The sequence below is a fragment of the Hypomesus nipponensis genome, chromosome 21, assembly GCF_054491055.1.
Source record: "Hypomesus nipponensis isolate SF chromosome 21, ASM5449105v1, whole genome shotgun sequence".
Classification (NCBI taxonomy): Eukaryota; Metazoa; Chordata; class Actinopteri; order Osmeriformes; family Osmeridae; genus Hypomesus; species Hypomesus nipponensis.
In genome coordinates, this window is record NC_140381.1 from 8891069 (window position 1) to 8916831 (window position 25763).

Below are 25763 nucleotides of genomic sequence, written 5' to 3' on the forward strand. Positions count from 1 at the left end.
GTTTGCAGTCTTACGTGAGCCCATTCACCTGCTAGGTGTACCTGACATCTGGCGTAAGTATGTTGCCAGCTAACACACACACACACGCTGTCTCGCTAGCATTACACAAACGTTCTTGGACTGTCTGACAGACACCCCCATGCTCTCTCAACCAGCTATGTGATACGGTCTTTTATTGAGCCGCGTGGGGTCGTGAGAGGTGCGTTCGACTTCATGCAGCACCGGCGCTGACAGCAGCCGCCTGTCTTGAAGCTGAGAATGCCATTGGCTGCTTCAAGTCAGCCGGGCTGATCGCGGCTGCAGGCGACGCCGGTGCTGCATGAAGTCGAACGCACCTACTGTAATCATTGTTTGGACGCAAGTTGACCCTTGAATAATATAGATCCTTAGAATGGTTATCATGGCATACTTTTATATGCTTGATACTTAAAACCAAATGCAGTCCAATTACTGTTTTGCTTTTATAATACAATACAATGTTGACATTGGGAAAAGTCTGTCTTGGAAAATTGTGGGTAGTGGGGTGGGAGAAAAGATTAGTAGAAAAATTCAGACAGGCAGGGAAGAAATAGGTTAAAGTATCAGTGGCTTACAAGATCTGTTACAGTTTACAGTAGCCATGTTCTTCATTGAAATTCCAGTCTGCTTATTCAGTTATTAACAGTACCCTTATGATAATAAGACTTCCATTCATCAAAACATGGTTCTTGCCATTAAGGGTCTTTCTAGGAATGTACACATGCTGTGAACTTTGTTGGGGACATGGATTATAGTCAAAAGCACATCAAGCAGCATTGACCACCAATTTGCTACAGTAGCTACACATTACAGGACGAAAAAAAAGAAAAGATTAATAACCTAAATTATGAGGATGGGAGGGAATGTCAGTAAAAATGGTCTGAAAATTCTCTACATAAGAGAATTGTAATATTAATATGGCTTTTCCAGTATGGGTGGTGATTGTGGTCAAGTGTTCATCCGTGGCCATACTGGAGAATGGAAATGTTACAGGGTCCCTATATGTATATAGGATTCTCTCTCTCTCTCCCTCTCTCTCCCTCCCTCTCTTTCTCTCTCTTTCTCTCTCTCTCTCTCTCTCTCTCTCTCTCTCTCTCTCTCTCTCTCTCCTCTCTCTCTCTCTGTCTCCCTCTCTCCCTCTCTCCCTCTCCCTCTCTCACTCCCTCTCTCACTCCCTCTCTCTCTCTCTCTCTCTCTCTGTCTCCCTCTCTCCCTCTCCCTCTCTCACTCTCTCACTCCCTCTCTCTCTCTCTCTCTCTCAGTCCTTCACTTTGGTCCTGGTCTCAGGTGGAGGGGTTCTTAGGCGGCGCTAGACACAGCCAGTTTCTTCAGGTGGTCCATGAACACCTGTAGGCTGACATCATCCGTGAGGATGGGGGCACCGGACTCCTGGAGAAAAAGGGGGGGAGGAAGAAAGAGGGATGAGTCTCACCACGCCGAGCTCTTTAACCGCCGAGACCTCTCGAAACAGCTGGTGAACGCACGACATCCGAGCGCAGTCCGACAAGCTTCGTTTGGAGTCTCGATGGAGAAGGAGAAGGGGGGGGTGCACCGTACCTGTGCCCAGCCGTAGGCGTTGTTGTGGGTCTGCGAGGGGTTGACCTTGGACAGCAGGAAGCGGGCCTGCGAGCCGCCGTGCTCCGTGTCCACGTAGCGGGGCATGGGGAAGCGCGTCTGCAGGATCTCCTGGGCGTCGTCCAGCGGCGCCTGCAGCAGCTGCTTGAAGTTCTCGTACTCGGCCATCTCCTGGTAGCGCGCCTTGCGCCACTGGGCGATGGTCTGAGGAGGAAAAGGAGGAGGACGGGTCGGTCAAGTCAGTGACCCTCTTTGGCTCTCAGGTCCAGATGTTCAAAGGGGCTTTGCTGAGACCGGGGAAGGGCAGATGACATAGGTTCTTTGTATTGCCCAAACACTTTTCTGCGAAAAGGGACCCGCTAAGTTATTTACATGCCATCTGTGCAAAAATGCACTTCACATTTCACACAGGCGCACGGGACATGGCCGGGACAATGGCCGGGACGATGAAAAGTAATCCAAAGAGTCGCTTGACACAGGAAGTTCAAACGTGGAGGCCCCCCCCGGCGAGGAAGTCTCACCTCTCCGTGGTAGATGACCAGCTGGAAGAAGGTGTCCATGAGGAGGATGCGGTCAGGCAGGATGCTGCTGCTGTCCAGGAGCACGGGCTGCAGGAGGAGGGGGGGGGGGGACACACGCAACATGTCACACCTTCCACCTCAGACAAATCACGTTTTACAGCAATATGGAGGGAAGACTGTATCACTACTGTAGGAATTTGCTCTTTTCATTTACCGTTATAATATCTGTTTACTCGTATAGAAATATTTGCCATGATACGATAGTGTGTTCCATCTGTGGTTTTGTTAGATAACATGAGAAGAGGGGAAGATGCATTTTTATCAGTGGTGCACTACAGGAAACAGGAAGTGACTTAAGCTCGTGTCCTGCTGATTGGTTCGTCTGACTGGGGTTTCTAGGAAGGTGATTGGTTGGCAGGCAGGCTGACCTCTGGTGGGCCGTGGAAAGAGTAGGAGTAGAGGATGGGCTGGATCATGATGAGCGACTGGGTCAGGTCCTGGCGCACAAAATGGTGGCGGTAGTAGGATGACTCATCTGGGCTGTTGTTGAACACCTGCAGGAAGGGCGACCGCCTCAGGTGGAACATGAACTGTGGAAGGAAAAATGTAGCGGTTATTATAACGATTATTACATTTGCGGACTTTTGACGTGTTCATTGTAGTTTTTTCAATTTTCAAGAACTTGTAAAAGTGTCACAAATCTTTAATATCAAACAATATAATTTTGCCCGTTTCAATCACATGCTTTCTTCAACGTCCATCAACTGTTAAGATGTAATCGGTGTTCAAAGCATGACAGTATTTCTAGTGTAGGAGTGGTTTGCAGTTCCACAAGATACCACAGGATGGCAGCCTTACCTGTGGGTAGAGTGAGAGAGACTCCGACAGCTTGAAGGAGGTGGAGTCGTCTTTGTTGAACTGACCGAACTTCTGACACTGCAGAGACAAAACGTGCAGCGTCAGTCTGTTGAACGACCTTACATAACAATCTCGCACGCACGTCAGCACCTCAGTGAATCCATTGTCCTCGAACTTCTATTAAAAGCACACATCGCAAACTACTCGCACTTGGCGCTGAACCCAATACTGACGTCAAACGATACCGGACGCGTTTTCCGGGGTCAGGACGGGGGGGGGGGGGAATTGCTAAACGGGGATTGGTCGGCGGGGCGGCCGTCACTCACCAGGCGAATGAGCTGTCGGTCCAACCAGCGCAGGACGTCGGGCCCCTCCTCCGACTCGGCCCGGAACACGCCCAGGCGGGCCATGAGCACGGCCGAGGCCTCCTGGTCGAAGGACGTCTCGATGTGCTGGATCTGCGACTGGGCGTCGGCCCAGCTGGGGAGAGGGGGGGGGGGGGCGGAGGGAGAGGTGAGTGACGGAAGGAGGGAGAAGGCTGTGTGACGCGTGTAAAAAAAACAAAGGAAACATGCACACACAGCAACGCAACGCACACACGCCACGTCACGCCCTCGCACGCCCATGTTTGAACAGGACGGGCCGGATGCCACGTCCTCGTTTGTCGAGCGGGGCGGACGCCGACCGGAGCCGCAGTCTGGGAGCGAGTGGGGAGGTGAGAGAGAGAGAGACTCGCGGAGAAAGGAGAGTGATGGAAGAGAGAGAGAGATGAGACTGACAGAGACGAGAGAGTGAAAAAGGAAAGAGTGACCCAGAGAGAGAGTGGTAGAGAGAGAGATGTGGGGAGGGAGGGAGGGATGGTGGGGGGGGGGGGTGGGCTTACTTCCTGGCGATGGTGGTGACCCTGATCCTTTTCTGGGTGTTGGAGTGTTGGTACTGGGTGACAAACTGCACCGCCCCTCTGCCGCCCTGTGGGATGGGCGCGTTGTGCTGCAAAACAACAACAACAACAGTCAGAGGTTGACAACACAACACGTGAACGTCTGCCATCGACAATAGATTCCCAGTTAGACAATCATAGTCCAGGGCCGAAAGGGAGATGATCCCGTCGACGCGGGTAATGGGATCCTGCCCGGACCTGCCTCTGGCCTTGCTCCAACCTTCACAGTGAGGAGCTTTGCACTAATCTGATCAGCGACATGGTATTCATCAGCCCAATCCCGTCAGGCTACTGATTGCTTCGAAACAAGGGAGGCGAGAGAGAACGACGCCCATTCAAAAGTATACATTATTCGATTATATAGGGAGGGATTTCTTTTGGGACTTCATTGCAGTCGACCCCGATTTCGGTGTTTTCCCCCACGTGAGTGAGATGGAGGAGATGGAAAGATAAGCAGGGGGGGGGGGGACAAAGACTAACTTTTTTTCCTTTCTTTTCTTTCACTGTGGCAACCGTCAATTACCTGGTTCACGACTTCGAAGAACATGGCCAACGTGGAGGAGGGATTGAGGCCGCAGATCTTCCACTGGGTCGTACCTCCGATCCCCATCTCCTGGAGGACACGCAACCAATAACATGAGTCGACGGAAAACACACTCGTACCGATGAAAAGGGGAGTTGTAACCAAAAGGGTGAGGTCAACCAAAACGGATGAAGGTGTTTAATGAAAACCCTTTAATAGGAGAGGGGGGGGGGGGGATTGGAGGGAGGGAGAGGTCGGGCTGGAGTTTGCGCCGTCGAGGGAACTCACGTTCTCGGAGACGCAGGGGCCCTTGGCGTTGAGGGACACGCAGGGGCCGATGGCGCCGCTCACCTTCAGCTCTCTCGACGTCTGCAAGGAGAGAGCGAGTGAAAAGACAATTCAGCTTCGGTCCGACGACGGACTCAACACTTACGAAGGGGGGAGTCTGTACAACATGAAAGCTAAGTATGACCCCGCCAACACTATTTCATGGTATTTTGTCCCCCGCTCCCATCGCAGAAAACACGTTAGCGATATCTACCTTGACTTCCAGCGTGCCTCCGAAGGCCATCCGGAACTCTCCGTTGTAGTCCTTGCTGAAGACCCTCTGGAAGGTCTGCTTGAAGAGCGAGGTGTTGAACGAGTCGCCCATGACGACGTGGCCCCTGGAGACAGAGGAAAAGGAAAACTTCAAAAGGCTGTGAAGTTTGGGGGGGGGGGGGCTGTTTGCATAGCATACATATCAAACACATACTTAGTTGAACAGTGTAGGGAAATATGCAGGATACAAACATGCAGGATGTTGTTTTTTTAATTAGTGTCAAACCAGCCTTTCAATAAGCCGCTTCCACCCTCATATGCTAAACCTCAGCATCAGAACCCTATGTTGTAGGAGTTCAGCTCTGTAATGTGTTGTGCGGGGTTCTACCATATCAGGAATAGACAGCAGCACTAGGCAGATTCAAAGAAACGCACCGAGATATACATCTACCAGGCGTTTACATATCCATCCGGCTGTATAGAGACACACATCTAGTCTGGTTATCTGGGCGGTACTGACCCGGTAAGGTTGGCGCAACACTTCATTTCCAGCAGTCCCATCTGGTCCAGAGCGCAGGCGTAGATGTCCATGCAGTGGCCGTTCACCGCCGCCCGGTTCGCCAGAGCCTCGTAGTACTGCGCACACACACCAGCAGGAGGACTGGGTTTAGTTTTTATGAACCCTTGAAAGAGTTTTGGGGTTCTTGAACGTTACCCATGAGCGTACCTTGGCGACACTGCATGAACGGTGTCGTTTCAAAGCACTGAGGTGCACCTTTTAAGATTTGGAATGCTACCCACAGATTAATCCAGTTATTTAAAAAAAATCTTCACATTTGTAAGACTTTGACAAATGGAGCAGAGGAGCTCGATTTGAAATGCACAGGAGTTTCAATGAACACCTTCATTTCACACGTCACCGATAGCATTCGCCTTGATTGCTAATCGCGCGTCATCAGGTCATTCCCGTTAGCATGACTGGCATGACTGGCGTCCTCACCTTGGTGGCCTTCTTCAGGTGCCGCGCGTTGTCCTTCTGGATGTCGTGCCAGGAGCGGATGGGGGTCTTCAGCTCGTCGCCCACCACCATGCCAGGGCCCTGGGTGGGGGGGCCGCCCGTGAACAGCATCACGCGGGCCCCTGTGTTGGGGAACGTGCCCTAGGGAGGGGGACGGAGGAGGGCTGTGCTCAGTGAGGGTGGAGGGCGTACGGCACCGAGGCCACCGTGTCGCCCTCAAATGATCTGAGGATACCCCTTCCCCACCTAACAGCTGTTGCGTGAGGTTGGGTGAACGGTTTGTTTCCGGTTTAAAAGCACATTGTTTGTCTGCGCCCCTCAAAACGGAACAGTTGCCTTCACTGTCGATTGCTCAACCCGTACTTAACTTCACTAAGCTTGAAAGAGATGTAATTTGCCAGAAGGAGGGAGTTGCATAAGCACATGCGCTCGCGATGGAATTGTAAAATCGAGCAACGGGGGTGTATGTGTAAGTGAAATAGAAAATTGGGCATTTAACATATGTGTTGGGTGACAACAGATTTCCCCCCTATCTGTTAACAGGTTGGGGGGGGGGGGGAAGATAAGTAAGAAAACAAGGAGAAACAGAGACGAACACAGAGGCAAAGAGAAAGAGGTTCACCTTTGAACCGTGGACATCCAGTACAAAACGTAACACTTTGGAGATAACTGTGCTATCAAGCTCGCTCGCGCGTGTGTGTGGATGCCATGTGGCACATCAGAGAGGACAAGGTTCAGTTCAGACGGGCGTGTTGGAATGTGACCGTGTACCTCCAGCAGCCCCACGGCGATGGAGAGCGCTATGCCGGTGGAGCGGAGGGGCCGCTTGCCCTGGGGCACGGGCCAGGGGTCTCTCTGGAGCTCACCCAGCAGGTCGGTCAGGTTCATGTCCACCCTATGGACCGGCTGGAGGAACCTGGAGACACGGGGGGGGGGGGGGGGCACGACATGCAGGATTAGACACGACAGCCCGGGCGGTTTAAAAAGCAGTTGTTCTTTTGACTCCTCGCCACTCAGCGATGGAGGACCAGTCTCGGTTTGGGTTCCGTCCCCTTTTTCCAGTCTCGTTGGAATGCCCATCGCGTGACTCTGTTCTCGCGTGGCCTTCCCACGGGTCTCCGGAAGTGAAAAGCGAGTGCTTCTGCGAGTGTGTTTGTGTCTCGGCGGACCGGTTTTCACGCGGCTGTGAAGGGGCGGCTGGCTTCTTACTTGCAGGAGGCGGCTGCTGCGTCGTGGGGGGCCACGGGACGACCCTGCTGGCTGGAGGCGGCTGGCTTCATAAGTCCCAGCATCTCCTGGAACGCACACAAACAAATACAATGATAAATTGTCTAAAATTACAAATACAATGATATGTGAACACCTCATTGACAATATTGATCTTGCATGACGGCGCCTTTAAGCAGTCGTGCCTTGTTGACACCCATGAATAGGTTAGGAGGACTAAAACACTGTTACGTAAAAAGCCATTTCAAAATTCCAAAATTGAAACGGAATACGGCTTAACATAAACGTCCACTCCTCACTGGAGCAAACTATCCTCGATATGGATCATATAACCCATTCATATGGTAGAAATTGACCTCGAATGGTAAAAATCCATTCTTATCTAAGAGGTTGACCTGGATGGGCTCAATGCCTGCCATTCCATTGCCCTCACATTGGCCTTATAATTCCTGAAAACGATGAAACTCAACTCCTCACAGACAATATGACATGTCTTTTCAACCCATTGTATTTTTGGAATTCAATAGATCCTCAACATTGGCCTAGGTCACGTCCTACATATTCTTCGAACCAAATGCGGAGACCAATTGGTTCCACTCGTACCAGCAAAAAAACAACAACAACAAAAAAGACAACCGACCCAAAGCCTCGACCTTCACCCGAGCTGAACTTGATTCTCAAACAATGAAAACACTGACACACAATTCAACATTTGTGCAAACCCCAAACCCCCCCCCCCCCCCCCCCGTAACTTGAAGCAGGATGGCACGCACAGCGGCCAAACAAACCACCCACGTCCCTGTCCCATATCCCCCACCTTCCCCCACACCCTCCCCGCCCCGGACTCCCCGTCCCCCCCTCACCTGGATCTGCTTGGAGGAGAGCTCCTTGGTGCCGCGGAACACGTAGCTCTTGGCGATGCCCTCGCAGCTGAGCTCGTGGACCTGCACCATGCGGCCGAAGGTGATGAGGCCCACCAGGGCGTCGGGGGGCAGCAGGGACAGGGACATCTGGAGGGACTCGCGCAGCGCCTGCAGGTCCTCCTCCTCCAGGCAGGTGTCCACCACGTACAGGAAGATGAGCGGGGTGGGGGGGCCGCGCTGGAGAGGCAGGGGGGGGGATGTCAGCCCACGGGGGTTGTGTGTGTGTGTGTGTGTGTGTGTGTGTGTGTGAGCACGTATGTGGCCCTTCAACGTGATGACACTTCTCTAGAACAGCCGAGTCAGTGTCATCGGCGATTGTAAAATGACATATGTGGCCCTGGCGATATTTTAAACATTGTAGTTCAATATCTTCTCCGGCTCGAAAGCACTGAGCCTGAAACCTCATTCATATTTAATTGTGTGTTTCAGCTTGGTGCGCAACAAGAGCCTAGCAACAAACACGCACAGTTCTGAAAAAGCTCAAACACGCCAAAAAAGTTGGAACTTCATTCTGATGATGCAATACACGTAACATGTATGTGAAATGGCAGCAGATGTTTATCGAAGGTCTGAAGTATGTGTGTGTGTACTGTACAGTTTGTCAGGTTCAGAGTACAGCCTTAGGGCTCCATGTGTGCATCTACCTGAACTATGTACTCGATGGTGGAGAACTGTGGCATGAGTTCAGCTGGTTGGTTCACGTCTGAAATGCCTGCATAGGATGGTGGGAACTGTGAAACAAGGTTAAAGGTCAGTTAGCCTCTTGTCCTAAACAAATAAAGACTTGCACATGTAGACAAAAATTTAGCAGATAAATGATGGTGCATTAAATATATGGTTATTGTAAAAGGAATCTCTTTAATGTGAGGCGTATGACAAATCGTTTGACAGTGACAAAAATGTAATTGACAATGTAATTGTAATTGACAGTATTTCAGCTACTTACTGGGTTTCTTTGGAAGCAAAAATTGCACGCCCATATCTTGGCTCTGAAGTCGACTTGGCTGCAAACAAAGCAAAAAAAAAGAAAAGAAAGGTGGTTGTCAATCAAGGCCTGTAAAGTATTAACAGAAATATTGGACATTTTGTACTCTAATACATCATATTCACCAGGCTTGGATAGGGGCAGCACACCTGTACTAGTATTGCCTTCCACAACATTCTTTCAATAACTCACATTTCTTTGCACATGGGGCCACAAATGCTATTAATATGCAAATAAATACAGGTTCCTCCGCATCTTTTGTTCCACTCAGTGTAGAGTCAACCAACATACCGAAGTCTAAGTGACATTTATATTAACAACACCGCCAGACAAAACTCCTTTGAGCACATTTTCCAAAACTCACAGACGATGCCAAGGCTGAGACGAGACCATAAGGAATGACTGACAAAGGGATTTTCCCATGTTGATCCCTTCCAACCCCAAGATCTTTCACAGCAAATGCCCTTGACACCCATCTTCAAGCCCCAACCACAAAACCCACTGACCGACCAACCAACAGACCACCAACCCCCCCCTCACACACACACACACTCTCTCACCATAGCGGGTTCAGCACAGCCTTGCAGTTGGCCCTGCTGCAGAGGACCGGTTCATACTGGACTGGTGGCAGGTCAGGCCTCTCCTTCAGGGGGGTGAAGAGGCAAGAGACGGGCACCACCAGCCTGGTGGCCTCCAGCCGGCTGGAGGGCCACAGGTTCCAGCTGAAACGTACGCCGTCCCGATCCTCGTTCTGTTGGATGAATTCCTGGTAGGTCGCCATGACTGTTTCGAAGGAGAAGGGAAGAAGTACAAGAGACAAGCGGTTAGCCCATTCGCTAACATGCGTCGGCTTAGCGTCAGCCACAAAGTACAGTCGGGCTTTGGAAGTAGTCCTCGCTGAAGTCTCTTGTCAACGACAGCCAAAAAAGACCTACCCTGTAGGGCCCGTCAATGTCTACAAAAGCTAGCTTCGGCTTTATTAGTCCTCCCTGATTTGTCTTTCCTTCTCAAACTGCTTTTAGATACTGGCTGGAGAGACGGAGGAACGCTCTTTTCAGAACGTTCCCTCCACTTGCGTAGATGGAACAAGCGTGACGATGATGGGTGTCATCCGAAGAACCTGCTCTGCATGTTTTTCATGAATGAATGTCAGTGAATAGGAGACCTGGGAACTATTTTGATGCGCTGGCATCACAAATATCGGTCACTCCTTTCGTTTACGCTTCAGCCCAAATTGTCAGGTATGCAGTGGGTGTTACACACTGTTCAAAATAATGATCTACATTAGGTAGACCATAGTTACAGCTATATCAACTACAAACTGACAGGTCATCAAGGGCAAGGCTGTAACAGGTTGACAGTTCCCTATTGCTTTCTTTACATTATTGCCATTGGTATGTAACAGAAGTGGTCAGTTCTAGTCTTTAAAAGGTATTCCCATAACATAGGCTAAGATATGGGAGATTATATATCTATCCACACACACACACACACACACACACACACGCACTTTCCCCTCAGAGTCAAACTAGAACCTTTGGCAGCAAACAATGGCTGGGGTGAGAGCACTTTGACTACAAATAGTATTGATTTTGGGTTTACACAACCTGATTAATTTCCTGAACTATTTACAGCCCTTCTTACAAAATCCTTACCAAGAAAAAAGTTTAAGACCCAAGAAATGACGAATTAAAGTCCAAGTTCAAAAGTGTAACTAAAATTATTAAACAGCAAATGTACAAACACGGACAGTTGTATATTGAATACAACTTAATTGCATTAAACAGACATGTTATGTTCAAACCGTTAGGGTTAGGTAGCATAACCTGCGACAGTCATAGAAACAGCGTTACTCTCAACCCCAGTGTAAGACCCACGGAGACACGCCTATTGGTGAAAATGAGAAATTTGAACATAAAAAAGATAAATCCCCCCCAAAAACGGAAACAATTAATACAATTATTATTAGCATAAAGATGATTCTGTCTTGTAGCACATAGGTTAAGGATAAACAGGCCTAACCCAGTTTTGTCGGCGTTCCCTATCCGCTTGTCGAATGCGAAAGAAGTGGCCTACTTTTGCGAATTGATACGGGCGGAAATAACAGAGCTACTCACCTCTGTCGTGCTTTCGGTCGTAGGTCCAGAAGAATACAAATAAATATGAGACTGTTTTTGATCGATTTACATCAGCATCTGGCGATAGATGCCGACGGGCAAACAGAATGAGAGACAGAGGACTCTGGGGGTGTTCCCCGACCGGTTCCTGTACTTTACTAGAATGACGTGTTACTACAAATCCAGCACTTTGCTATTGGCTCTCCCTTCTGCGATGTCATACTCTCGTTCTTCGACTTATATTACACAGTCCGCCGTACAGGCGGAGTTATCGACATTTGCATTCTTTTTCAGCAGGACAGGCTGAGAACTCCGCCCGTGCGGGTTATGAGTAAATATAAAAACATTTTTCATCACCAAAGGGATTCATGGGAAATGGAGTTCACAGATACAGCACTGCGAAAGGAAGTAGTCCTCAGAAGTTAGAAGAAGACCGTGCATGAACCTCAACTGATAGAGACATTTTTGCTTTTGAATTGTTCCCCACCCTCACACCGAATAATAAGTGTCTCCACCAGTTGTCAACAGAAAATGTAGGCCTTTTATCATTTGGATTTTCATAGAACTGAAGCCATTGAATTTCTTGACACGCTGAAAATAAAAACGTAACCGCTCAACAGAAAAATTGATCAAAACTCTGATCCTCTCTAGGTCCCTAATCAACTCACCCAGCCACTTTTCATTTATTGTATGTGTATCATTTGAATGGCACTACGTAGTATAATGCAGGGCTGCCAACTTTTTTTACGCCAAAAACCTTGGCGTAAGATTTGGTGCCCCCCCCCCCCCATCCACAGCTTTCGCAATGTGAAATGTGACATGCTTACCAGTAGCATATCCACAAGGGGGCGGCGGGGGGGGGGGGGGGGGGGGTGCTAGGCCCCCTCATTTACATGTGGTTTACATTACATCTGTTACCCCCGATTGGTAAAAAAAAAAAAAAAAAGGAACTGTTGATATGTAAATGTTCGTGTTTTTTTGTGGCCCCTTCATTTTAAAATACAAAATAAATCAAAGTCTGGAAATGCTCCTGGAGCTGACCAGCCTACTGATTTGACATGATCTACAAAGTGCAGGAATGACAACAGTCTATTGTAGTACATCCTTCTAACAAGTAGATGAAGCTGGAAAGTACCTTGTACTCCTGCTTCTGTGGGTGAACATGTGTCTATGTGTGAGAGAAGGGAAGTTCAAGATCAGTCATGCTTAATAGACTGACGTGGCGTGTCAAGACAGAAAGCCTCATTTTGGCCTGTTGTCTTTGACCCTAAATATAAGCTTTTCTCTCCCGATCTTGCTGGCTTTCAATAATTGTCGTGTGTCTTTTTGCGAAAACATGACTAGTACTGATGCTCCATTTGCAATATAATTGTATACACACACACACTCCTGATGGTGTTCCCAGGGTAAATTTAATTGAACATCATCTATATGTATTGCATTTACTGAGAACTAATACCAACTGCTTTGGTCACTTCATCATTCTATGTAATGAACTAAATATATATTGTGACAGCCTTGCATCAGAAGTGTCTCCTTTCCATACCCAGATACAGAGAGAGAGGAAGAAAGAAAGAGAGAGAGAGAGAGAGAGAGAGAGAAAAGGGGAAGCGTTGCTGATGGGAGACGGCCGATAAAGAAGTGGCAGCTGGATGAGACGCATTTGTCAACCCCCACCCCCCCCCCCCCCCCCCCCGTGCTGAGGTGAGGGCGGTGAGGCAAGGCCGCTGCAAATGGGCAAGATGAGGTGGTAACAGTGGGGGTAATTTTCCTACATATGGGCAATCACATTATTTCCCATCCTTCCGAAAAGAAAATCGAAATATATTTTTCAACCACCAGGGGGCAGGTGTCAAGCAAAAGGAGGTCTTCACAACCCCTCTGCACCTAGGAAAGACGGCAACATATCAAACACCAGGTGCTAATAATGGGAGACATTGCCTACATAAAGCAAGCTTGCCCTAGCTAGTATTATCATTTCCCACTTTTTGGTGCCATATTGCTACAACCAATTATTATCACGCAAGTTCTTGTACAGGCAACTGAACATAAGATGCTGCTTCAAAGTATAGTATGATCATTGTGAATACAACTGTAGCTCAGTCTTTGTTATGTATGAATATATCACTTTCTATCGATGGGATTTGTTTGTTTCCCAGACTGCATCGTTTCACCCATGACCCTGCACGTATTGACAGACATGCCTCTCCATTTGAATAGGAGTGTTCAAAAAGTCAGAAATATCCAGGAAAGAGAAACAAATGTGTCAGAGCGACTTGTCGGAGCTGTGAGGAGGGGAGCAAACTGTGAAAGGCTGGCTTTGAAGCTGTGAACAGCAGTAGTCAAACCACAAACTAAAAGAAGACATGTGACCTTTGAGCGCGTCAGGATCATTTTTTCACGCTTGCATATTCTTATCATTTCTAGTAGTAGTAGTGCCTTACTGAGGGACGTACAGCCCACACAAAGCTAAAACAGCTTTAATATGATGTGTTTATTTTCACACTTGGTACAGTTGACAGGAGAAATCGACAGCATACAGTCAGTTCACAGTCACAAAACTTGCTGTTCTTCAAAGGACATGAAAAACACGTCAACAAACCATGAAAAGAAAACATTTAAAAGTTAAAAAAACTGAATAAAACACGTATACATATTTTTCATCGGATCATTTACCCAGTTATAAATGTATTTTACATAAATACACCTTGTATAAGTCCTCACTCAGCACATTAAAATGCTACATTTGGTTGTGTGCTGTGTTTGTAAGCACGGATAAATAAACAGATAAAAACAAATCATTCTAATACCTGAGGTGCTTTTTTTCTGTTTATATGTGCTCATTTGAAATGCCTGTGTATGTGCGTCAACGTGTATGTGGTTATACCTAGGACTGCTAGTGAGTGTGTGCATTTGGAGGAGTGTGCATGCTAGTGGAGAGTGTGTATGTGCTTAGGTGTGTGTCTGTGTGTGTGTGTGTGTGTGAGCACACTACTTCAACTCTAAGCGGTGCTCACCACGGGCAATGTGGGATGAGAATTCATAACGGTCCCGGCTGCGATGGCCGCACACGTTGCACTCCAGAGGGTCGCGGAAACCGTGACAACCCATGTGGATGGTGAACATGACGTAGTCCAGGAAGATCACCCTGCAGTGGGTGCAGGGGTACACGGCCCCCGCCATGGCCTCCCCGTCGCCCCTCACCACCCTCAGGGCCTCCGGCGGGGCCATGGACAGGCCGTGGGGGAGCGGGAGGCCGTTGTGGGCATTCGGCACCCCCAGCAGGTGGCCCAGGCTGTACAGAGGCTGGGAGAGGCTGTCGGGGTGGAGCGGGTCCAGCCCTAGGTGGCCTTGCCCGGGACGGGTCAGGTGGGACAGCCCGGGAGGAGGCAGCTCCAGCTTGTGGCCGTTGGTCAGAGCCAGAGGGACCGGGTAGGACCTGTGGGCAGGGTCACCAGAGTCCTGGCCGGCGTGGAGGGAGGAGTGGTGGTGGAGGGCGTCTGGGCCCTGGGAAGAGAGGGGAGGGGGATCCATGGCATCGGCACGGTGGTGCAGCAGCTCCCGGTTGAAGCTCAGGTCCAGACACACACCGTTGTCCCCTGCGCCGGCCACACACAGGGAGAGACAGCTCAGCACGTGCTCTATGGAAGGAGACTCAACACAGAAGCTCACACCAGCTGAACCAAAGTTGGCGTAGTTTAAAAAGGGGTAAGGGGGGGGGGGGGGGCTACAGACACCTGACTCCTGAGGGAATACCATGATATAGTGCTTGCATTTCCTGTGTCGGTGTAAGAGTCTTCCCCCTTCTACAAATACCGTTTTTTGTCTTCCTTTTTCTTCTACAAATACATTTTTTGCAGGGCGTGGGAAAAGGAATTATTTTATTTTTTTAACACTGTTGTAGCTACTGACAAGGGTGCCCGGCTTAATACCCTCCTACTAGACTTCAATACCCCCCCAAAAGAAAAAAAGTTGCAAAAAACATACCTACGTTCTTCTGTAACCAGGGGCGGCATTTGCACAGTGCCAGGGCAGACAAAACACATAAAGGAGACTGGATAGCTAGCAGCAAAGCACCGGAAATCCATGACCCAAGCAACAGTTGAGCTTCCTGCTCACTTCATGAGTGCACCCATGTTTGTGTGTTGTGTGTGTGTGTGCGTGTGCGTGTGACCGAGTGAGAGAGGACAGTAGAAGGGGAGAGGAAACACAGGAGGCATCCTCTGTGCAGCTGCAGTCACAGGAGGGTAGACGGAGTGCGCTCACGTTTCTCTCGCCTACCCATCCCCGCGTTTTCTTTTCTTTCTGTCTTGCGGTCGCCGAAGTACTTTCTTCTCTTCTCTTCCCGCGGTCGTCAAAGTGAAACAGCTCAGTTCATTTTGTAAGATTGCTAGACACAGGATTCCTTCACGTCGGCGTGGAGGCAGGGCGCCCGGTTGTGAAACCAAAAAGTGATAAACGCAATGAAACGAGAGTTGTGCTGTGTGAGGAGGTGTGATGGGTGTACTGGAAATCGCCATACACGCCCAGAAGTTTTGGGAAAGCTTGACAAATCAGTCATTTACCGAAATTGGCTTTTTCCACAAACCTTATGGTAGTTGCTAGTTCCAGAAGTAGCAGTATTAGAAGTGTGTGTCATTTTACCAAGACTACAATATCTAGGCCAAGGTTTATTTTTAAAGAAAGCCTTCAAGTTTGACGTTGTTAATCTGGAACATCTATAGTATCAATAGCTGGGTGTTGTTTTAAATAAAGTGTTGAAGTCCGCTGTTGTGAAACTGGAACATCTATATGTGTCTGTGGGACGGCTTTGGTGAGTTTCAGATTGTGTGTGAATGTGTGCTTAAATACCCTTAAGTAGCTTGGTGTTTTTTGTCTGATCATGTTCCTATGCATGGCTGGCGGTCTACCAACGTTGTGGCACCCGTACTGAGGATCAGGTCCATGAATGACTGCTGGGCCAGTAGAGTGGGAGACAAGCTGCAGGCAGAGAGACAGACAGAGACAGACAGACAGACAGACAGAGACAGACAGAGACAGACAGACAGACAGAGACAGACAGACAGACAGACAGACAGACAGACAGACAGACAGACAGACAGAGACAGACAGACAAGAGACAGACAGACAGAGACAGACAGACAAGAGACAGACAGACAGACAGACAGACAGACAGACAAGAGACAGACAGACAGACAGACAGACAGACAGACAGACAGACAGAGACAGACAGACAAGAGACAGACAGACAGACAGACAGACAGACAGACAGACAGAGACAGACAGACAGAGACAGACAAGAGACAGACAGACAGACAGACAGACAGACAAGAGACAGACAGACAGACAAGAGACAGACAGACAGACAGAGAAAAGACAGACAGACATACAGAGAAAAGACAGACAGAGACAGAGACAGAGACAGACAGACAGACAGACAGAGAAAAGACAGACAGAGAAGTAACAGACAGACAGACAGACAAGAGACAGAGAAGAGACAGACAGAGACAGAGACAGACAGACAGAGAAAAAGATAGACAAGAGACAGACAGACAGAGAACAGACAGACAGAGACAGACAGACAGAGAAAAGACAGAGAAGAGACAGACAGAGACAGAGACAGACAGAGAACAGACAGACAGACAGACAGACAGACAGACAGACAGACAGAGAAAAGACAGACAGACAGACAGACAGACAGACAGACAGACAGACAGACAGACAGAGAAGAGAGACAGACAAAGAGATTACAGTCAGACAGACAGAGATGACAGACAGACAGGTATAGAAACAAACAACAATAGGCAAACAGACATGCAGACAAACCCACCGGAAGACAGACAGACAGACAAACAGACAGACAGACAGAGAAACAGACAGACAATAGGCAGACAGACAAACAGACAGCTTAGTTTTGCACAATACCAAGTACACGTCAAATCACAAAAGCGCACACAGGCGTGCATGTGCAGCAATCATCAAAGGCTGCATTTTACACAATGACACAACTGCAACCTGCAAGACAAACAGGCGACACCACGCATTTGCCCACTGCAATTTTGAAGCTATTCACGCAGGACACCTATCAAAAGACACAATCTTAAACCAGTCCCATATCAAGCAGCAGTTGAAAGCTTAGCTGATCGTTTGCATGACCGCCCCAAGCAAAGCGAAATACCAAAGAAGAACACTCAACACTCAAATCAAAAGGGCAATTCATGTCTATCCTTGAAATGACTGTCGCCCCCTCCCACGTGCAGCCCAACGTGCGACCCACCCGACAATGGAACTTGTACCTCCTCTTTGAGGTTGACGTGTCCTCAAAGGCGGACCAGGGCAAACTGCGGGTGGGAGAGACGGCGGGTTCCTTACCGGTGAATTTCTGTGGCATGGAGCTCTTGCGCTTGGCCACGTTGCTGGCCAGCCTGTCCAGCAGCAGAGCACGCTCGCTGCCCATCTGGGTCCTGGATGCGTGGGCGTCCTCGGAGGCTGAGAGAGATAGAGACAGAGGAATGTAGAGAGAGAGAGAGAGAGAGAGATGGGGGAGGAGAGAGAGTAACCGAGAGAGAGGTGAAGTGATAGAAGGATAGAGATAGTCACAGTGATAGAAAAAGATGAGTGAGGTCTCTTCAACTGGTGAGAGGCAGAGTACTAAGACAGTGTTACACACAGGCAGTTCACCGCAAATGAACAGTCCACCACCTCCAGCATTTTTAGGTTGTGCCACATGTGAAAAAAAGAAGAAGAAGAAGAAGAAGAAAGAAAAAAAAAAGACAGACAAACAAATAAAGGACAACAAAAAACACACTGGAGAGGAAACAAGACTGATTCCAGCCATGATAACAAGGCCCATGACCTCACTTCCTGATGCTGTGCCTCAACCAGCTACTAGCGCAGGAGAGACCGCAAGTCGAGGATGTGCTTCCTTGTCACCAAGACGCTATCGACCATAACTTACGACATTCGCCGACCACAAAATTAAACAAACACTCAAACAAGGCACAGAAAGGAATTGTTTGTGTCACAACTGTCCCCTGTCCACCAAGGAGACAAACAGACTCTAAATAGGTTGGAGGTGTGTGTGTGTGTGTGGTTATATGTGTGCTCTTGAATGTGTGTTTATGGCGGTTGTGGGGTGCAGCGTCAAAAACACGAGGCCCTAGACATTTGTTCTATATTTCTAACCCCTTTTGATATAGACACGATTACTGACGAAAGCAAATGATTAGTAAGGCAACAATATTTACCACAGAGGCCATAACCTATTTCATGCCAACAACTGGCAGGTACTGTGAGCTCAATGCGAGGAGGTTACACCAGTCCTGCGGCAACAGTGTGTGCGTGCATGTGTGTGCGGTGTCGGAGCGTTCTCATGCTCCAAATATGTAAATGAATGAATGATTAAAATGTGGGAAAACGTATAAATGTGCGTGCGTCATTAAAGTGTTGCATCTGTGGTCGTATCTAAATGCATCAAGTGTGAATTAAGAACGCGCTCCGACCCAGCAAGTGCAAGACTGGACACATGCGCGTGTGTGTGTGCGCGTTTTCATATCTCTACGTCGCGTGTTTCGTATCTACGTGTGAATCCTTGGAAGTGTAAGCGCTGCTGTTACAGTGTTTTTTTTTTTTTTTTTTTTTTTTAAGTGTGCGCGCGCAAATTGGCCTCTCACCTCGTTCCGTGTGGCCTTTGTTCTGGATGTATACATGGCACCTCTCTCTGTGCTCCTCCAGAGAGCTCCGTTGCTTATAACTGCGACCACAGTGGCTGCACTTGTAGGGCTTCTCCACTGCAAGCAAGAGTCGGCCGGTTAGAACTGGAAACTCACGCACCGCCAACGAAACACGACATGCTGTACCTCAAAGCGGGACGCTCTCCCTCTGAAGTGCTGATCCTGTGACCTATGTCTAATGTTTTTATCCATGAAACGATAAACAAATCTGGGTCGTTGTCGAAGATTCTTAAATGCTTCGACGAGAGTGTGCACATTTGGAAACAGCCGTGTGTCCGGTCATGTGCATGTGAGGGATTCTACATGGGAGTGTGTGAGTTTGCCTGTGTGTGTGTGTGTGTGTGTGTGTGTGTGTGTGTGTGTGTGAGTGTGTGTGTGATTGAGTGAGTGAAGGATTCCCAGGTGTTTGAATATACTACTGAAAGGCATCCGTTTACTTCTTGTCTTCTTTGCAGGTGTGTGTAATGTGTGTGTTTGAAGAGCAGACTCCCGTGCAGGTGCCCGGTCTTACCGGAGTGCGTTCGCAGGTGCCCGCTGAGGGCGTCGCGTCTGCGACAGGCGTAGCTGCACATGGGGCACTTGAAGGGCTTCTCCCCAGAATGCAGTTTGATGTGGCGTAGCAGGTTTCCCTTCTGAGTGAAGGAGGCGCCGCATTGCGTGCAGTGGAACGGACGCTCGCCTGGGTCGCCAAGACAACCACACACAGCACAGAGGGAATTACACTACATGGAGACACTGTGTGAATCGACTTGTTTTTAAAGAAAGTTTGTGCAGTTTTTCTCGGATTTTTACTCATATTTCTCCAGGGAAAAGGGTCAGATACGAAATACAAATAAATATAAAACTTGGGTTCACATTTAAGTTAGGGCTCCCTCCGCACAGATTAAGACTAATGTAGAACTAAGAGGGGTTTTCAATAGCTAGTCGTCATCATTTTTATTAAGGACCTTGCATGCATCTGGGTGTATCAAAACGACAAATCACTACACATATTCACAGTCATTCAGACACCCGTCGATTTAACTCATGAAAAAAAAAAGCGCCTTATCAACCCCAAGTATCGGTTAAGTTTTCGTTATTGTGTAACCGCCGCCTCCGTTTGAGGTCCCAGCGCTAGGCAACGCTAGTCTCACCGGTGTGGCTGCGCTTGTGCACGAGCAGCACGTTGATGCTGACGCACGACAGGCCGCAGATGTCGCAGCAGAGCTTGCTGCCCGCGTGGCCGCGAGGAGAAGCGCCGGCTGCTGGCGCGCCGTAGGGGGAGACGGCGGTGCCGGGGTGACGCGCGTCCGTCGGCTCCGCCTGGTTCTCGTACTTGCCGTACTCGGCCAGGGAGAGGTCCTGCGGCTCATCGAGGGGATCTCCCTCCTCGTCGCCGTCCCTCTCCTCGTCCTCCTCCTCCTCTTCGCCCTCTTCCCCTTCTCGCTCCTCCTCTTCGCCCTCTTCCCCTTCTCGCTCCTCCTCTTCCTCCCCCTCCTCCTCGTCCTCCTCCTCCAGCGCATCGAAGCCCCGCTCGTCCTTCGGATCGTCCTCTCCTCCGCCGTCGCCCTTTTGTTCAAACGTCTCCTCGTTCTCCGTTTTCACGATGATCCCAGCTGGAGAGGAAGGAGGAAGAGGCATGAGGGGAAAAAGGAGTTCGGTCGGGGACAAAAGTTCACATGCAAACTCATGCATCTGACGGTATTAGTCAGCACCTGAACCGTATCATCTTGTTCCTCGCTTCAACCCAGTTCACTCAATTCATACCAGAGCAGAAGCAGTCAATTTCAAATAAATAAATATGTGTCCCTGGACTGAGATATGTATCACGTTTTAACACACCCCCAAAAAAACTTGTGTGTTACCTTATTTTAGAATTTCCACAGACTACTTCAACTCACAAACGTGCGAAAACGTGCAAGGATGGCAGTTGTGTTCAAATATGGCAAGATACACCCTTTTGCAAAGACTTCGCATAGCAACATAGCTTCTTGATTAAAGTTCAGTGAAAGAAATTGCCACCACTTGCTGATTTATTATTTAGTGGATTGTTCTCGCAGCAGTACATTTCCAAGTCTGCTGAGGTTTATTTGGGGCAGAGTGACATCTGAGAGACAGCCGGGAGATGAATGTAGAAGATAACGACAACACATTTCCTCTCTGTGCTTAGAACAGGGTCAGGAGAAGTCACTGTCGAAAAGAAACAAACTCCCATCTGCCACTGGTATGAGAAAGGCCGGACTGATTCTGTACCTCTGTTCATTTGAAGGCTGCACTTACATTATTAGTCTATAGCTAGCCAACCAATTATCAAAGTGTATCCGGTTGATCTACCGGGATGACAGAAAATAATAAATGATCTATAAGAATTCAGTACAGTGATCGCTAAGTCGCTGGACAACAATCCATTTCTGGTGTTTGGGTTTTCTACACAAACACCCCAAAAAAATTTTTTTGGCTTTGAACAACTCTTGGTTGAGCAGGTCTCTCTGCATGGGGAATCTCTGAGGCATTTAGTTGTATCTGAGAAGACCAATATGTATGTACACTTCTGAATTAATCAGCCATGCATGTCCAAGCCATAACTCATCCTTCACCAGATCTCACAGATGAGGTGTTTTGGATTATGGGAATTTTCTGCCCCATAATTCTGGTATCGGTTGATATTCGTCCACTTTGTCCACAACTCTTTTCTTCAGTTTCAAGGCTCTTTAGGTTGTTTTTTATCCTAACGTTGTCATACTCATAATTCTAGTCAGAATATGAGTCTGAAAACTCTCCATTGGGCTGATTTTTTTGTGGGCGAGAGTAGTTGGGCTGGCAACCAGGCTAGTTGTTTTTAGCAAACTAACCTGGTTTTTATGTTCTTCTAGTTTACAGTTTATAGATACTGTTTTTTTTTTTTTTGTACTTAGTGAGGTTCTGTTGATGTATTTTGTTTATTATGTATTGTATTGCATTATTATGATAGACTTGATTAAGATAGACCTGATTATGATAGACTTGGTTATGATAGACCTGATTATGATAGACTTGGTTACGATAGACCTGATTATGATAGACTTGATTATGATAGACCTGATTATGATAGACTTGGTTACGATAGACCTGATTATGATAGACTTGATTATGATAGACCTGATTATGATAGACTTGGTTACGATAGACCTGATTATGATAGACTTGATTATGATAGACTTAATTATGATAGACTTAATTGAGATAGACCTGATTATGATAGACCTGATTGTGATAGACCTGATTGTTGTAGACGTGATTGTGATAGACTTGATTGTAGCAGACCTGATTATGATAGACTTGATTATGATACTTAATTATAATAGACTTGATTGTGATAGACCTGATTGTTATAGACTTGATTTTAATAGACCTAATTGTGATATGCTTGATTGTGATAGACCTAATTGTGATATGCTTGATTGTGATAAACTTGTGTGTGATAGACCTGATTGTTATAGACTTGATTGTGATAGACTTGATTATGACAGACTTGATTGTCATAGACCTTATTGTAATAAACCTGATTGTGATAGACTTGATTGTGATAGACTTGATTGTTATAGACATGATTGTAATAGACCTGATTGTGATAGACTTGATTGTAATAGACCTGATTGTGGTTGATTGTGATAGACCTTATTGTGATAGACTTGATTGTGATAGACTTGATTGTGGAGGACTTGATTGTAAAAGACCTGATTGTGGTAGACTTGATTGTGATAGACTTGATTGTGATAGACTTGATTGTAATATACCTGATTGTAGACATGCAGAATTTAAGTTGGAAAACAGAATGAATCCTTTTTTAAAGGTCACTCAAGGACTTTGGTGTTCACCTTATCGTAAAAAAAATAGCATTGACTTAAAAACGGTCTCTATATATTCCAAAGACTGTGTGTTTATCCCCCCTCAGCCCTCTACACACACCTGGTAATACACCTCATCACGCAACTACTGTGTTTGACGTACACTCTTGTGTATATTCCAAACCCAGATGGGAGATAGTCGAGACTTCAAAGCCTTGAGACTCAGGGAGCTTCAGTGCCCATTTTGGAAGAAAAACATTCAACATTGTCTTTGACTCCCATTGAAAAGGAATGTGCATACAGAACAAGGCACAGACTAGGCACTGTCGGCTCAAGGGCCCGGGTTCGATTCCAGCCGGGGACATTTCCTGCATGTCTCCCCCCTCTCCCCCCCCCCCCCCCCCCTCTGCTTTTCCAGTCACCCTCTCACTGTCTCCATCAAATACATTTAAAACGGCAACAACCAAAAAAGAGCATGACACAGTCACGGCACCACGAGGACACGCAAACACACACAACATCATCGCCGAACTCTGACCCCTCGAATCCGCAAACCCCTTGCATGCTCGTACTCCACAGTCAGCGAAAAAAAAAGAAAAACACACGCTCTCATCCTGAGTCTGCATGTGCCCAACGAAACTTAACGGCGGCGTGCTGCAAAGCCGCAGTGCACATACCAACTCCTGGAAGTGCAGGGTGTATTACATTCAACTCTGAGCAGCCCAAACCTTGTGGTGGAGGGTTGAGTGCTTGTACCCGCTCATAGGTCCCTGCTACAGTTATGACACGTCTCCAAAGTCCTGCCCGGCTTGTCCCCAAAGCCCTGCTTGCATGAGTGTTAACTCAGCCCCAACGACCAAGGCCCCCCCTCCCCCCTCCAGAAACCACCATGTGGTCACGGCGGTGGGTGAGGAGCTGAAGAGCGGTGTTTTTTTGGGGGGGGGGTGTCACGTTAGACACTTCGGGAGGTGCTATGGAAACTTTGCGTACACTTTTAGATGTGCACGTACGCACACACGTACGCCATCGGATAGAACACACACACACACACAAATGCAGGCGTATGTACAGAGTCAGACTCAGATAGGACCATCGCACACACATACATCAACACAGGTTTGAGAGAGCCAATAATAGAGCCCAGGCTTATCTAGAGGGTTTTGTTGAATGCTGTTTGCTGAGAAGAATATAGCCGTGGTTTAAATAAAAGTGTATCTTCCATCATTAACAGTTATAGTAGATGAGGACAGTTTAATCCTGAACATGTGTGTGCTATAAGTCAAAGGCCCCCACGACAAATACTGAGTGTTTCTTATGATTGAGGAATAAGAAAGACAATCATGTTATGACACTACGTGCCTTAACTTTATATTTTGGAGCATTGACTGTGCTGTATGAGCATGTCTGTGGCTATGAATGTATTTAAAGACTGTGCTGTGTGTGTGTGTGTTGGTGGCTACGAATGCATGACTGTGTATGCGAGAATCACACCTGTTATCTGTTCCTTATCTGCAGATTCAGATGAAGACTCCATTTCATTTTCATTGACTGAGGCATTCTCCGGGGCCCCATAACCCGTTTCTTCTTCTTCCTCCTCCTTCTTCTTCTCCTCCACCACCTCACTCTCTTCCTGTGGTATCTGGTCTGTCGTACTGCTGCTGATGTCTGTGGATATATCACCTTTTTTAACGTACCTAAATGTGTCGCATATTTTCTATACCCCAGCAAAGGAACGAAACGACACATGATATGGTGCATGTCACACATTTCCAGGGCAGGTTGTGTACATTACACCGCAATTTGAAAGCGGTTCTACTTGGACAGTGGAAAAAAGAACCCACCCATCATTTCACTCTCTGCCGGTTTGAACTCTTGGGGCTCTTCTCTGTTCATCGTGGAACGTTGCTCTCTGAAGCGGAAAGTACATCATGAAGAAGTTGTCTGAGGACAATAGAAGAAGCTATGGCACATGTCAGAAGCTCTTATGTAGCTCTCATTTCGGGAGAGTATACATGCACTCTGCAGCTGACCCTTGACATGCTGTCTAGGCTGTTCTGTGGACAGTCACACATTTAGGCGCACACAAAAGTTGCTTCTGTATAGAATTTCAGTCAAACTCAAGACCTGTACCGGTAAAAGGTTGAAAGGTTCATTGCTCAACCCTATCACTTCATTCAAATACCCCCAATCCTATGACGTTCACTCAACATGCATTTCCTGTAAAGTCAATGCAAAAATGAAGTGTGAAAAAGACATCCAACGACTCAAACAGTTAATATGATTTGCCAGCTTGATACATATTAAGGTAATCTTGCAAGCCAATTTCTTTGCGCGACAGCCAAACATCGTTTGTTGAAAAAGAAGATAAACTAAATTTCATATATTTTGCATAGCCTACACCTTTACTTTGAACTTTCCATAAAAAGTTCTTAATTTGTGATTTTAAATTGAACGTTTGCTCAATAAATTAAAAAAATAGGCAAATGTGTTATCACATCCCTATTGTACAAAATATAATTACTTCATCAAACGAATACAATACTCATATTCCTTGGACTTCAAGTGTGAGAAAAAAAACGATTCGCTGTTATTTACAAGGAAGGTAACATATGATACAAAGTATTCCCTAAAAGAAACGTACCTGCTCTTATAACTCGCACCTGGGATAATAGCGCAATAATGTCAGGTTCAGTTTGAAGTGGCCAGTCTCTCCCGCCGTAAGATTCCCTTCTCCGCCGCTGGAGCTCCTCGCTATGGAAATGCCATAGTCGACGTCATGCTAAACTTTGGAGATCTTAAAGGCACAGGGGCAACATTTTGCAAGATGGAAGTATTGGTTTCCTCATTACAGCTTTACAAATAGATTTGTTCCGAAACGGAAAATGAACGATGAATGTAATGTTTATATCACTGTGTATTCTTTACATTTGTTTTGATTAGTGTAGGCCTATATTTCATTACTAAACTATTTTCAGGCAA

At 47.5% G+C, this 25763-nt stretch overlaps 2 protein-coding genes across 2 annotated transcripts; both read right to left on the bottom strand.

Annotated features, from left to right (window-relative positions):
- Positions 1-1132: 1132 nt before the first annotated feature.
- Positions 1133-11408, bottom strand: sec23b (SEC23 homolog B, coat complex II component). Its single transcript, XM_084685042.1, has 19 exons — positions 11246-11408; positions 9689-9911; positions 9090-9147; positions 8788-8874; positions 8084-8320; positions 7203-7288; positions 6765-6909; positions 5976-6134; positions 5496-5611; positions 4977-5100; positions 4724-4804; positions 4436-4525; positions 3856-3962; positions 3299-3452; positions 2973-3050; positions 2543-2704; positions 2115-2201; positions 1576-1797; positions 1133-1407 (listed from the first exon to the last, which is right to left on the bottom strand). The coding sequence occupies exons 2-19, from the start codon at positions 9907-9909 to the stop codon at positions 1318-1320; spliced, it is 2304 nt and encodes a 767-aa protein (XP_084541168.1). The 5' UTR covers positions 9910-9911; positions 11246-11408; the 3' UTR covers positions 1133-1317.
- Positions 11409-13726: 2318 nt separating this feature from the next.
- On the bottom strand, positions 13727-25523 carry LOC146237803 (zinc finger protein Aiolos-like). The gene is made up of 8 exons (XM_084685044.1): positions 25426-25523; positions 24626-24693; positions 24276-24449; positions 20112-20573; positions 19490-19657; positions 18919-19035; positions 17618-17734; positions 13727-14844 (listed from the first exon to the last, which is right to left on the bottom strand). The coding sequence occupies exons 2-8, from the start codon at positions 24675-24677 to the stop codon at positions 14237-14239; spliced, it is 1698 nt and encodes a 565-aa protein (XP_084541170.1). The 5' UTR covers positions 24678-24693; positions 25426-25523; the 3' UTR covers positions 13727-14236.
- Positions 25524-25763: the final 240 nt, after the last annotated feature.